Source organism: Notamacropus eugenii, chromosome 7, assembly GCF_028372415.1.
Source record: "Notamacropus eugenii isolate mMacEug1 chromosome 7, mMacEug1.pri_v2, whole genome shotgun sequence".
Taxonomy (NCBI): Eukaryota; Metazoa; Chordata; class Mammalia; order Diprotodontia; family Macropodidae; genus Notamacropus; species Notamacropus eugenii.
In genome coordinates this window covers 161676955-161691954 of record NC_092878.1, presented here as the reverse complement: position 1 = coordinate 161691954, position 15000 = coordinate 161676955, and the positions used below count along the sequence as shown (strand labels likewise).

The 15000-nt window shown below is 45.3% G+C and overlaps 1 protein-coding gene across 11 annotated transcripts in view; it reads left to right on the top strand.

The window, feature by feature from the left end:
* The window catches only part of AFG2A (AFG2 AAA ATPase homolog A), a 222232-nt gene that overhangs the window by 20930 nt on the left and 186302 nt on the right, over positions 1 to 15000 (top strand). For all 11 annotated transcript variants that reach the window (XR_011970731.1, XR_011970729.1, XR_011970730.1 and 8 more), the window contains exon 11: positions 11492 to 11701. Coding sequence is in view for 8 of the 11 variants with exons in the window: in XM_072625104.1 (XP_072481205.1) it covers positions 11492 to 11701 (210 nt within the window). In the remaining 3 variants the exon portion in view is untranslated. The remainder of the gene's footprint in view (positions 1 to 11491; positions 11702 to 15000) is intronic.

Sequence of the window (15000 nt, the reverse complement as noted above, 5' to 3'; positions counted from 1 at the left end):
GTTGGACTTGAGTTCAAATCTGGCCTCAGACACTTGCTAACTGTGTGACCCTGGACAAGTTACTGAACACTGTTTGCTCGGTCTCCTCATCAGTAAAATGAGCTGTGGAAGGAAATGGCCAAGCACTTCAACATCTCTGCCAGGAAAATCCCCAAAAGGCACCATGAAGAATTGGACATGACTGAAATAACTGAACAAAGGGGTGAATTGAAGGGTGGGGGGAAATTAAGGCTTTGGGACAGTTGTCCCCCAGGTCAGTCCCCCATAATGTACAGACCGGACTTCACAGTTACAGACCAATCAACCAATCAGTGACTTATGTGCTTTCAATGAGCTTTTTTCTGTGTGTTGGCTGGCAACAGTTTCTAACCGTTTTTTTTGGGACGCCCGACAAGCGTAGAGTGGAAAGGCTGGAGTTTGAATCCCGTTCCCCAACTTTATACCTGTATGACCTTGGCATTCCTTCTCTGGAGAGACCCCTGGATACGATGGAAGGCCTCTTAGATTTGGAGCCCAGAGTGACCTGAATTCTAACTGTATTGTTAGAGGCAGCTGGGTGTCCCAATGGTTAGAGCGCTGGGCTTGGAGTCAGGAAGACCTGAGTTCAAATTCCCCTTTAGACACTCCCTAGTTGTATGACCCTGGGCAAGTCACTTAAGCCTGTTTGCCTCAGTTTCCTCATCTGTAAAAATGGGCATAATAACAGCATCTACCTCCCAGAGTTGTCTCGAGGATCAAACATCTAATAAATGTAAAGCGCTCATCGCATGGTAAACGCTACTGTTATGATCTGTCGCCCCTCCTGGGGCATGTGGGAGGGTCAGAACCATAAGGTGCGTGGCCTATGCCTCCCGTGCACTCGGTGCTACATGAGTTCTGTCTGTTTCTTTATTCTTGTTATGTACACCCAGCCAGGAGGAGGAGCTGCGCCTCACCCTGAGTCAGAGGAGGGGGCAGGTTTATTTGCTTAGCGCCGTCCTCTGATGCCAGCTCCTGAGGATGCACATGGCCGTCTGCACAGAGTTGATGTAGCCTGTGAGCTGAGCGTAGTAGAGTATGTTGGGGGTAAGGAGGCTTTAGCGCATTAACAGTGATGACTTGTATGTCAGAAAGTGCCTTGTAAAGGAAACACGAGAGTCCAAGCAGAAAAGAGAATTGATGGATGCTAAATTAGTGGTCTCCCATGGGCCATTGAAGACTTTTATGGATGGTCAAGAAGGGGACAGAGAGACACCTGCTGGCAGATGTACATACACCAGGGTGGGACCCATGGACGGGCTCCAGCAAGACCATGGACAAGATCTGTATTGGTGAGAAGACATAGCCTAGCTTACAGTCAATCTTCAGGGCTGCTGGGACTCCCCACACCAGTGAGCTTATTTCATGAAACCCTCTGAGCCTTTGACCACTGTTTGGAAAGGACTGAAGTTGATGAAGAGTTCATTGAAGTATTTTGGGATTTCATTGAGGAATACAAAATAGGTGTGTGTGTGTGTGTGTGTGTGTGTGTGTGTGTGTGTGTGTGTCTGTGTGCGTCTGTGTGTGTGTGTCTCTGTGTGTGTGTGTGTGTGTGTGTGTGTGTATACACTCAGCAAGAGAAAGTCTGTCACTCTTTCCACCACTGAAGGATTGTGTGTCCATTTGGCTCTTCCAGGGAACAGTGAGTCCTCCCTGGCGCACACATCATCCAAGGCTGGGGAGCTGTCACGTCACTGACCTACACCTTTCCCCTGTAGTCTGTGCCTTGCAATGTTGTTTTTTAAATAAATGATGGGCGTCTCTCTTGGGTCACCGGAATGGAACTGTTAGGGTGGACCATTTATTAATCCTGGCATGCTCCTGCTTCCTTTGTGCCTTTTTGAGAAAAGTATCAGGAAAGTTACCAGCCCCAAAAATACTGGCAGAAAAGGAAGGCTGTCCATGAGTGAGGAGGGCAGGAGAATCAGCTTTTTCTGTGGCTGACTCAGTGCATGGCACAGAGTGGATGCTTAATCACATTTTTTGAATGAAATAGAGTAAAGAAAGTGAATGAGGCTGTCAGAGATAGGAAACAGCGGACAGGGCCAACACCTGGATTTGAATTCTGACTCAGACGTTTCTTACTGAGGAAGACCCTTAATTTCTCTCAGACCTCATCTCTGAACTGGAAATTAGGATACAACCTCCCTCATAGAGTTGTTGTGATCAAATGAAATAGTATGTGAGGTCCTTCCAAAACCTTAAAATGGCGCACAAATATTAGGTGTTAATAAATAATGGTGTGTACTTTCTGTTAATGTTAACATTTATGGTGTATTTCTCTCAAAACAACTTTTGTGTGGTGAAGGGGGCTGTGAGTATGTATGCTTATCCTCATCTTCCTGGTGAGGAAACTGAGACTCTGCCCATGGTGGTACAATTAGTAAATTTTGGAGTGGGTCAAGATTGGAACTTGGATGTCCTGACTCTCAAGTCTGTGTCTAGTAGCCCATGGTTCTACATCCATAGGTGCCTAATCAGTGTTTGAGAAGCATAGACTATTTGGATCCATGTCCTCCTGCAAGTTCTGTGGCCCAAGATGCGTTGAGGGGTGGGGAGAGTCCTGTGACCTATTGATCAGCAGTTCACATCTGAACGTCAGTATTTTGGAAGCATGCATTTGGATAACTACAGGAGAGTGTCAGAAAACTTGGACCTTTGACCTCAGCAGTGAAAGGCTAAATCATTGCTTAGCCATCCAGTCGATCAGGAAGCATTTATTAAGTTTTTATATGTGCCAGCACTGTGCTAAGCACTGGGGATACAGGAAGAGGCAAAACACTGTTTCTGCCCCTCAAGGACCTCACAGTCTAACACATATGCAGAAACAAAGCTGTATGTAGAATAAATAGGAGGTGATTAATGGAAGGAAGGTGCTAGAATGAAGAGGGATTGGGAAAGGCTTCCTGGAGAAGATTGGTTTTAGTTGGGACTTGTAGCCATGGAACTCAAGTTAAGTTCCCCTGGCCAGCCCAGTGAGGAAGGGGCTGACTTGGCAGGTGGTGTGTTCTCCCTTCTTAGAGGCCTTTGAGCAAAGGCTGGATGGACTGGCCGACAGAAGGAGTTCTTGGTCAGCTGCAGAATGGATTAGCTGGTCTCTCAGGCCCTTTCTGTGATTCTCTGACTACTCTGGGCTCTGCCCTGGTTAGATCACAGCCAGGATTCTTATCACTTGTTCATCTCTAGGAAGGGCATTGGATGATTTAAATTGCTTTAGAGAATGGGGCACCAGGATGGAGAGCATCCTGAGGATTTTGAAAGACTTTATCCCTGAGGCCAGTAATGGCCCTTGAAATGTGTTGGAGCTCTGACCATCTAGTAGAAAGGATCCTGGCTCTCAAACCATTAGATGTGGGTTCAGATCCCACCCCTGACCACTAGCTGTGTGGGTGGCACATTTTTTCATCGTTTCTGGTCCACAGTTTTCTCATTAATAATGAGGTGGTTGGACTAGGTGGCTGCCAGGTCCCTTTCCAACCCTAAATCTATGATCCTGCAGTCCCTTAGTGTTATTAAACTGATCTTACCTGTCCCAAGAAGATGCTCTACAGCTCTCTTGTTAATTGGGCTCATAAAAGATTTTACTAATTTTCTTTTGATGCTGCATTTATAGTCTATGATCTTGTGCCATTTTTCTGTGGGGGTTTCATGAGTTGGCAGCTGTCCATGGTACCCACAGTGCCACCTGTGAGCTTTGACATAATGATCCCAGGTTAACAGGTGACTTTGTGTAGTTAGTTAGAAGAGGGGGAAAAAGTCCTATGGTGGCACCTTTGCTGTAGGGGGACTTCTTTTCCTTCTCTCAGTATTTCCTGGCAGATATGTTTACAAGAAGGAGTAGTGTGTCAAGCCATGTGAGTGATTTATGCCCAGGAGTTTTCAGGGGAAAACCCAGAAAAGACCTACTTCAACCAAGTGGGAGATGACAATGCATATTTTCCCCTTCCTTTTGAGGAACGGTTTCAGGTAGGGAGGGATCCAGCATGTGCCAATGTCAGTTTGGCCTAGAAGGAATGGACTGTCCCAGGATGAGCAGTGTCATCAATTAGAACTGCATCATTGGTATTGAAATGAACCTTTTTATTGTTCTCTTCTGTATGGAGATGATGAAGGTTAGGGCTTTGTTAAGATGGGGCCCAGCCATGTTTGCACCTCCCACGTGGGGAATATATTCACTTTTATCCAAGCGAACGTTCGTCCAAATAAACATGTACAAATATCCATTTGATTTCATTCAGTGAGCGTTTATAAAGTGTCATCTGTGTACTTGGGATGCAGACAAGAATGAAACATTCCCATTCTGGAATGAACTTACTGGGAGGAGCAGCATGTAGATATAATATGTACGATTTACATATTAAATACGAAGTAAATACAAAAATAATTTTGTCTAGAACAGTGGTTCTATGCCTTTTTATTTCATGGACCTTTTGACCAGTCTGGGAAAGCCCATGCGTCCATTCTTAAAACTATAGTTTGTTGTCTCCATTAATTTTCAGGGAGAGGTTAGTGAAAAGAAGGATGTAACTTTTTTCCCATCCAGGTTCTCAGGTCCCCCTCAGTTTCTCCCCACACGTGATGAACCCTTGATCTAGAACCATATTTCCTAAATTGCTATAAATCCCTGATGAAAATGTGACTTCTGGAAGACTACGATGATGCCAGCAGCACTTTGGTTACTAAAATATTTTATGTACCAGTAAGACTGATCATTTCAGAAATGTTTCAGTATAAGAATAAACTTAATATCCTATGTTGCTCTTAGATCTCACTGGCCCTCTTTTATTCTAAGTCTCCTCGTATCCCAGGATTCTTTTAGACCGGCCTTAGTGAGGTCTGTGAGTCTGCACCTTTTGCTAAAGTATCCCATGAGGATTCTGGTTGGGGAGACATCTGCCTGACTCTCCCTGGGCCGTCGGGCCCAGAGCCCACAGCTGCCTCCTTCTCCTGGCCTGGACAGCTCCTGGGCGATACTGACGAGCACCTCGTGGATTTCAGTTTCCTCCTGTATTTAAAGACAGAGGGTTGGATCAGGGTATTGTGTTTATTAACTTTTCTTTTTTCTTTTCAGAATTTTTTTCCCTTATGGACCTAACACACGTAAACTCAATTTAATAAAGAACAGAAGAGGAAGGCTGTGAGTCATAAATCTCTACGCGACGCAGCTTGCTGAAAAATTACCCTGTATTTCTTTTTGATTCTTCAGGTCTTTTTTTTTTTTTATGGGCCAGTTTAGGGCAGCAGGTGGCACAGCTTGGAGTCAGGAAGACTGGAGTTCTTCAGATACTTCATAACTGTGTGCAAATCCCTTACCGCTCTGGCTCGCTTTCCTCATCTGCAAAATGGGGATAATAGTAGCACTTTCCTCTGAGGGTTATTGTGAGAATCAAATGAGATAATCGTAAAGTACTTTGCAAACCTTAAAGCTCTATTTAAATACTGGTTACTAATATTTTTATTACTGTTTCATGTGACATTAAGTGTGAGTTCATCAGATTCCACACATCTGCCAATGTGACCTTTCAACTGTGGTCTTTTTATAAAATTTAATTATTTTTAAGCATTTATTTTGCCCATCTCCCCCCTCCCCCACCCAGAAACTCAGAAAAACAAAAAAGATCAAACCCTTTGAACAGGCCTGCATGGTCAGGCAAAGCAACCCCTGCCCCTCATGTTGTGCAGCTGTCCCCCAACTGATGGGCATCTCCACAGCTTCTGATTCTTTGTGATCCCAAAAAGAATGACTCTACGTGTTTTTGTAGCTCTTGGTTCTAAATAGATTCTCCCGACCATATCAAGGAGAGGTCTGTTTCTTACTGTGCATTTTAGTGTTTTTTACAGAAGTGAGCATTATGTTTTGTCAAGAGCTTTGTATTGACAGAAGCACATGATTTTTATTGGGAGTTCATTTATATCTTTTTTTTGTTTCTTTTCTGATATTGTGTTATTTAAATTCTCTGTTTTTCCTCTCAATCTGGATGTTTTGCATTTTTGTCAGTATTCATCTATCTTTTCTCAGTCATGTTTCTTGGATATATAATTGGATAGATTCTGATAGGTTTTTCTCTTTCACATGATTTCTTTTTTAACTTTTTTATTTGGTAGTTTAGTTTTCCTGTCTTTGTCTCTGTCTGTCTGTCTGTCTGTCTGTCTGTCTCTCTCTCTCTCATTGTTTTTGTTTTGGGGAGGCGTTTGGAGTTAAGTGACTTGCCCAGGGTCACACAGCTAGTAACTGTCTGAGTCTGGATTTGAATTCAGGTCCTCCTGACTTCAGGGCTGGTTCTCTATCCACTGGGCCACCTAGCTTCATATAAATCAAAATGACTGATGGTTTTATATCCAGAAGTCAACTAGCCTTCTGGCCCTGCATCTCAAGAGGCCCTTCTGGGTGGGCTCCCTCAGCCAATTAGTGTCTTTGGAGGGCTCCATGCAGAGTGAGGATGGATGCTGTCCAGGTTAGGGGAGCCAGGACAATGCCCTACTGGTAAGCAAGTGTTGTCTCCAGTGCCTCTGAAGGCCCTTTCACCTTGAAGATTCCATGAGTCTGGACATTGAGGAACCCTGGCCAGTCAACTATCTGGTGTCCGTGCCTCAAATCCCTCCCCATCAACCCATCCTCCACTTGATGATTTTTTAAAGTTTAGGTCTGACCATGTCACTCTGTTTCTCAATGACCTGCAATGGCTCCCTGTTACCTCCAGGTTCAATATAAAATCCTGTTTTATTTAAAGCCCTCCACAACGTGTCTTCTTCCTACTTTTCCAGACCTCTTAGATTTCTTTCCCCTCCACAAACACTATAATTCATCCATAATGGCCTGTTTCTAGCTCCTCACACATGACACTCCATTTCCTATCTTTAGTTCTTTGTCCTGGCTGTGCCTCTTGCTTGGCGTTCCTTGCCACATCATTGCCATGTCCTTGCCTCCTTGTTTTCCTTTAAGACTCAACTCCGATCTTCACAAGGCTTTTCCTGGTTTTCTTAGCTGCTAATGCTGCGCCCCCTCTACCCCAAAATTATGTTCCATCTACTCTGTATGAATCTTGCGTCTACTGATTCATGTTCACGTTGTCTTTCCCCCTAGAACATGAATGCCTTGAGGACAGGCACTGTGTTTTTGCCCAGTCCCTGGCACATAGCAAACACTTGTAATAAAATGTTTAAGTGGGTGACTCTGAGGCATTTCCCTCATTTGTAAAATGGAAATACTTTAAAAAGTTTAAAAATGATTGTTGCTCTGCCTGCATCATGGAGTAATTAGGAAAAGCAGATGAGATCCTGGGTATAAAGGATGGCGTCTATGAGAGTCCAGCTGCCTGCTGGTCTTGCCTGCTCAGCAAAATGTGCCCAGAGGATTTCATGGAGGGAGGGAGGGAAGGGTGGGAGGGGCCACCCACTCTGATTCCTCGTTTCACCTTTCTTCATTCCTCTGATTTTTCTGAATAAGGGTCACAGGGTCCTAGAGTGGCGCACCCTCAGTCCAGCTCCCTCCTTGTACTGATGACAGTTTTCTGTGCCGTGATTTTGCTCCGTGGTCTCGTGCCCTTTTCCTGTGTAATGTGAGACCCCAGTGGGCTTTGTTGTTCCTTGTGAACCCTGGAGTGGGTACCATTCATGAGAAAAGTGTTCTTGTGTTGTTTGTTATGTTCTCATTGAATTGTTAGAAGAAATGTGAGGGGAAACGATCCTATGGAGTCAGCTTTCTTCTAAAACTTCCCTCCCTCCCTCCTTTCCTTCCTTTCTCCCTTCCTCTGGTCTTTCCTTTTTTCCTCTTTCTCTTTCTCTTTCCTTCCTCCTTTCCTCCCTTCCTTTCTTCCTCCATTCTTTTCTCCCTCTCCTTTTTCTCCTTCCTTCCTAACATCCTTCTTTCTGTCCTTCTGTCCCTCCCTTCCTTCTTTCTTTTCTTCTATAAATATGTAAGTATTAGAAATTTAGGGAGACCATTAAATTTATTCTGTTTGTCCTGAGAAGGCAGAACTAGGAGCAGTAGGTGGAAGCAGAAGACATATTTAGAATTATAAGCAAAAATGTTCAAATAATTTGAACTGTCCACAAGAAAGATTGGTCCTCCAGAAAGCAGTTGGTTCCATCATATTGGAGACCTTCCACTAAAGGCTGGAAGTCTGCATCTTGGCAAGGTCACAGGGGATATTTTTTTGACCAAGTGTGAGTTGGGTTAGATGTCCCCAAGGCTCTGTCCTGAATGACTGCTAGGGTATCTTCAACCTCTTGGTCCTACGCTCTCCGATCCTCTCAGTTCCTCGGATTTAAGGGTTGGCATTTTGCAGGTTTGTTGATGTACACCTAGTACCGTCAGCTAAGTCAGCAGCAAGGCTCTCTGTGATCTGAATAATCAAAAGCCTGCCTGTTGCATTAATTACATATTCAACACTTACCTCCTTATTTACTTTTTTTTTTCCTCTGGCATCTTTTCAGATGAGCCTAGAGCCTTGGGATGTGGCAAGTCAGCCTGGCTACAGGGGTGAGCTCATTAGTGGTAGATTTCTTGGGCAATGATGGAGGAGGGGAGTAAAATTGACATTTAATTGACCATAATTAAGTTCCCTCCTTAAGACACCCTCAGGATGAGTAGCAGGGGTCCCTTATGCCAAGCCATCTGCTTTTCCAAAGAGCATGTTTTTATTCTCGGGTTTCTGCAAACTCAAGAGGTAGAGGCTATGCGCGTCTGGCCTTGAGCAAAAGGCTGATTTGATGATGGAGAGCTGAAGGGGGCCTCCGGAAACATCCTTCATTCTCTGTTGCTGTTTGTCAAAACTTTGGAAAAGAGCTCCATTTGACTTTGCTTCTTGTACAGGTCGGTGGTTGGCAAACTTGTGATTACACCCTCCAGAAGCAAAGCAAACAGCCAGAGTAAAACTGAGGATACCCTCCCAGCATCTGAACTTCCTTATTTATAAATCATTACTTGGGCTGTTGTGCTATGAGACCTCTGTGGCTCTCTGTTTCCTTTTCTGTGTAGTGATGTGTGCCATTGTGAGACCTTTGCTAGCTTAAAGGATCTTAGATCTTGTGCTGAAAGGGACCTTAGAGGTCAGCTCGTTCTAATCTCTTCATTGTACAGATGAGGAAACTGAGGCCCAGATGGCTTACGGAACCAGCACATGTCTGTGGCTGAACTTTAACCCAGCTCTCCCTATTTCTGAGAGCCAGCATGCTGCCTCTCAAACGTGAAATGTTATTATTTCTCCAATGCCCAGCAGAGCTTATGCCCACAGTTAGTGCATAACAAATGGTTGTGGAATTGAATCCTATTAAAAAAGAGAGAGGGATGACAGAAACTAGTGACTGTCTGGATTATGTGGGAATTCCATTTAATAGTCCCAGAGGGAATCTAGCTTCTCCATTGTGGAGGAGATTGACAGGAAGGCAGGGCCAGTACTCCTGATGTTGCAGCCTTAATTATTGTTGTTATTTTGGGGATTTTTTGGCCAGTGGCTTTGGGCATCCCATTTGTCCTTCCCACCCCTCGTCATCATCTCCACATCCTTTTGAAATACATCTCTGGTCTTAGGTTAAGACAAGATCAGGATGTGAAATTTTCTTGGCACAGCTTCCCACAGAACACAGGAAATAGCTGCGCAGGATCTCTGTTTCATCATGTCTCAGGAAGGCTCTCTCATCTTTCAGGTGACATAGACAAGCAGCCCGTCTGGAGGACCCTTTGTCTGTCAAGCTGACTTACATGCTAACGAAGCCAGCCCTGAGCAGGGAAGTGCAGCCAGTCACCCCTCCTCTCCTTCAGGGGGTGTGGGCTTGAGAGGCTTGTAAAACTTGGGGAAACTAGAAAGGACCTTAGTGGTCATAGAGTCAGGTCCAGAGCTGCAGGGAGCCTCAGAGTACCCACTGAACCCAATCCCTTCTTTTTACAGATCAGGAAACTGAGGCCCAGAAGGGGGAAAGGATCCCTCTAAGGTGTATTTGGAGGTCGTATTATTTAAAGCAGGCTTCTACTAAGTTTTCTTTTTAAAGCAAAGTATTATTTTGTAATGTTGATGTTCATCCTTTCTTTATCTGTGATGGAAATCAGGATGGGCTCTCTGTTGTGTGTTCTTAATTCCATATAAATCTGTAAGTCTTTGATGAGCCGTGCTCACGTGTCAGCCAGCCCAAGAAATGCTTCAGAAAACTTTCCCGTAACTTCTTTCAGTACAGCAAGACAAAGGTGGGAAAGTGGTAGAGGCTGGGGGGCATGGCGGAGCTGGCAGAGCCACTCCAAGCCTTAGCAGAAGGCTGAATATAGCCCTTTTCTTTGGAGTCATCAGCTGGTGGCAAACCCTTTGGGAATGAGACTCTCTGACCCTACTGCCCCGGGTGGAGACCTTGCCAGAATAAGGAGCTTCTGGAGTTTAAGAAAAAGAAATCCAAGATGAAGGGAAACTTCTTTGTTATGGAACAGGGATTCCAGAGGAGGAACAGACCTTCACAGAGCACACCTCCAGCCCTGGTGGACCAGCATGCATTGCTGTACCCCCCTTCTTTCTCCTTTGCCTTACTGGCTACTCCAGAGCAAGAACAAATTTAGTAGCTGATTGGAGGCTGAAGCCAGACCCTGCTCCTGCCCCTCACCACCTACAGCAGCCATCAGAGACTAGGCTTCACTGTTATCCTAGGGGAATCTCCTGGTTCATTTCCTTTCTCTGTATTAGTTCATCATCGGCCATTTTGGAAAAACTTATCCCCAGCCTTCACATCCCGTTGTCTTATCTCCATCCTCCTCAGTCATGGCCCACATCAACATCCACTCCTTCCACCATGTCCTCTGGGATTCCTATTTTTTGAGGAACAAAGTCTCCATTCTGGATTTCTTTTTCTCGCTCTTTCTGTCTACTTTTATGAGGGCAAGAGTTGGGGAGGGAAATTAAACTGAACTAAAGCCATGAATTTATTGAGAAAGGACATAAACTATCCTAGGGGTTGATAATTAATGACCACGAAGGTCTGGGCTGGCTGATAAATTTGGGTGGAGGAACCTCAAAAACTGCTGAGTGATGGCATATGGTAGAGGGAGAGTCAGGCAACAGGAACCAAGGAATTTCTGACTCTGTTTCCCAGACAGTGACTTTGGAGGTATGAGAAGATGCAGCCCATATTGGAAAGGATGATTGGGACGTAGTGTCATACTGGGGAATCAGGTCTTCAGTTGGAGGTGGGAGTTACAAGGAACAAGAAAGGAGGCCACCTAAAGTGAAGACTTGATAGTTTGACAGTGCGAGTTCCAGGGGGCAGACCAATCTGGAATAGGATGTGGTGGAGTAGGGGTCAGGTGAATGGGTGGGGGATGAGGGAGCAGACACCTGGGGGAGAGGAATGGCATTTTGATCCATAAAAGTTTCCTCAGAGCCCTATGTCCCCCTTCTCCCTTTTGTTTTGGAAACAGTTGGTGGGCATATTTTGTTTTACCCAGCTCTCTGTTTGTCCTGGCACGACACGGAGCAAATGGTTTGCATTGTAGGTATCCTTGTCGGACATTGGAGGACTGGAAGACATCAAAGTCAAATTGAAACAAGCTGTGGAATGGCCTTTGAAGCACCCTGAGGCCTTTGCTCGGATGGGGATTCAGCCGCCCACAGGAATCCTTCTCTATGGGCCTCCTGGATGCTCCAAAACAATGATCGCCAAGGCCCTGGCCAATGAAAGTGGACTGAACTTCTTAGCTGTGAAGGTAGGTTTCTTTTCTGTGACTGACCTCTTCTCCCCCTTCCCCAACCTGCCCCAGCCCATCCTGGTGGAAGGAATGAAGAGGGCATTGGTAGGTGGGGGAGGGAGGGAAGTAGAGAGGGAGGTCAGAGAAAGGCAGGGAGAGAGGGAAGAGAAAGGGAAGGAGAAGGGGAAAGAGAGGAGAGGAATAGAAAAAAATGGAGAGGAAAATCAGAGAAGGGAAGGGAAGGGAGAGAAGGAAAAGAAAGGGGAAGAAGAAGGATGACAAGAAGAAGGGGACAAGACGGGAATGGAAATAGAAGGGGATGGAGAGAGGGCAAGAGAGAAGGAGAGGGAGAGAGGGAAATGGAGAGAGAGATCAGAGAAGGGGAGGAAGAAAGGGAAGAGAAAGGGGGGGGAGAGAGAGAAGTAGGGAAGAGAAAGGGAGAGAGAAAAAAGGAGGGAGAGGGAAAGAGAGAGAAGGGGGGAGAGACAGAGGGGGAGAGACAGAGAGAGAAGGGGGGAGAGAGAGAAAGGGGGAGAGAGAGAGAAGGGAGAGAGAGAGAGAGAGAGAGAGAAAGGGGGAGGAGGGAAGAGAGAGAGAGAAGGGGGGAGAGAGAGAAGTGGGGAGAGACAGGGAGAGAGAAGGGGAGAGAGAGAAAGGGGACAGTGAGAGAGAAGGGAGGGAGAGAGAGAGAGAAAGAGGGGGATAGAGAGAAGGGGGCAGAGAGAGAGAGAGAGAGAGAGAGAGAGAGAGAGAGAGCAGAGAGAGCGAGAGAGCACCAGATAGGGAGAGAGAGAAAAAGAGACTGGGTTAGCTCCTGAGTCTTTGTTCCGTCCCTTAGTTTGGGTGTTTCTGAAGCCTAAGTCTGAGATGGAGGTGTCTCCAGAAAGGTGTCTCCTTGATTTCCACATGCACGTGGAGACCTTGGTTGGATGCCAGTTTCTGGCACAGTTAGAGGCTGGTTTCTCTCCCTCTGAACTACAGAGCATTTTCCCCTCGCTCCACAAAGAACACGAGGCTGTCATCCCCAGACCTCTCGTCACTTCATGGAAATGTGAACCCTATTTCCCCTAAAGCTAATTTGTCCTCAATGAAATTGAAGAACCAGATCAGAAAATTGTCCCTAGATATTGTCTTGATATTGATGCCAGGGACTTTCTTGTGGGACAAGAAGAGTTTCTATCATTCTCAGGTTTTTAACTGCATACCTTGTTTCCAAGGAGTTGGCCAGTGCTTTTCATTATCCTGGTGCTTTTATAGACTGATGTTTTGGTGTATTTAAATGTCATTGCTCTTGAAGAGGGATGTGATTTCATTCATTTCAAATAGGAAACTCCTAGGGGAGAAAACTCCCTTCACCAATGCAGCACCTTATAGTCTCTGAGGGGTGCCCAGAGCATGGAGAATTTGGATAACTTGTCCTTCATCTCATAGGCATTTTGTGTCAAAGACAAGACTTGAACACAGGTCTTTCTAGATCCATGGTTCATGGCCCTCTCTCCCTATGTCCCAGCTGCCTCTTGCAGAGGACTTATATTCCTGTTCCTTCTCTGATGCTTACTTCCTGCGTCACTTTGGGCAAGTCATTGTGATACTTAATGGTAGGCCTTTCCTCTGCTGGTTATCCCCAGCTTGTCCCATCTATATCTTGTTTGTACATCGTCATGTGACTGCTGTCTTCCCCATTAGACTGTGAGCTCCTTGGGGGCAGAGACTGTCTTTTGTCTTTTTTTATATTCCCTGAATTTAGCATAGCTTAGTACACAGTAAGTACTAAATAAATGCTCATTGGTTAATTGGATGATTTAGCTGGGCCCATATTTTTAAAATGAGGAGTCAGACTGAATAGCCTCCGGAGTCCTTCCTGCTCTGTGATCCTGAGTCAAGGGTCTCCACTGTCATCACCACAAGCAGCCTTAGGTGGCTCACATGCTTTTGGCCTCATGCCCACTGTGACCAGTCATGGTTCATTCATTCACCAGTTAGGAAGCACTTTCTCTGTACAGGATACTGGGCTGTGGATCATAGTTCTAAAGTTTAGACAAGATGCAGACTTTGCCTTCAGCTAATTTGTCATTAATTGGGGAATAAGGAACTAACATGTCACTTAAAAAAAAAAAAAAAAAGGTGACTTTTGCCCAGCTCAGCAAGGTTAGCAAAGCACCCAACCTATGGGACCTTGTTTGATGCTCACAACCCCCTCTGACCTGGAGGTGTCGTTAGGCACCGTTTTCATATGAGGAAATGAAAACTTAGTAGTCACACAGCAAAATGTCAGCAGCAGAATTGGGATCCAAGTTCTCTTGACCCTAAGGCCATCACCCCACAGTCTGTGCTGCTCCAAAAATACAATATTGTGGGCCAGGGTGCTTAAGAGTATTCTAAAACAGTGTTCAGAGAGCACTTGCGGCCTCAAGGCCATATGTGGCCCTCTAGGTCCTCAAGTGCAGCCCTTAGACTGAACCCAAACTTCACAGAACAAATCCCCTTCATAAAAGGATTCGTTCTGCCAAACTTGGGCTCAATCCAAAGGCTGCACTCAAGGACCTAGGAGGCCACTTGAGACCTCAAGGCTGCAGGTTCCCTACCCTTGTTCTTTACAGTTAACTTAGAAACAAAGGTTCTTAGTTGTTACCCTCTGTGCTTTACACAGCATCTCTCACCATAAAGTTCACTCGTTTCTGATTGAGAAACCATCTCTACTCAAGATTACATTCTGTCTTAAAGATACAGCATCCACAGTTTACATGAGAGGCCTATCGAAGCTGGCACTGCACGTGCATAAATGGGTGTTGTGCTTTGTCAAAGGCGTTTTCTTCATTTATTGATATAATCATGTGGTTTGGGATGTTTTTGTTTTAATATCATTAGCTATGTTAATTGTTTTCCTAACGTTGAGTCAGCCTTACGTCCCTGGTGTAAATCCGACTTAGCCATAGTGAATAATTGCTTGGACACAGTGCTCATTCCTCTTCCCCGCTGTGGATGTGTTTTGCTGCAGGTTGTTACGCTTGACAGCTGCTGAAATTTCATTTGTCATCTGGGTCACTTACGTCAGAATAGTTTTCACTGGCCGTTTCCGCTCTCTTTCCTTCCCTGCTTTTGGCTTCTGTGACTGAAAGGGATTAGTGCTTTTTGGATGGCAACAACTCTCATGGAGTTCTGGAGGAAGGCTGGATTGACCTCAGGCCAGGGTTTTCACCAGGTCTCCTGTCAGCCAGATTAGGAAGCACACAGTGCATTCCTCCCTTCTTGAGAGAAGCTTTGTTTACTTATAGAGAGACTGAACTGCATATGTTCAATGTATAAAAAGTCCTTGC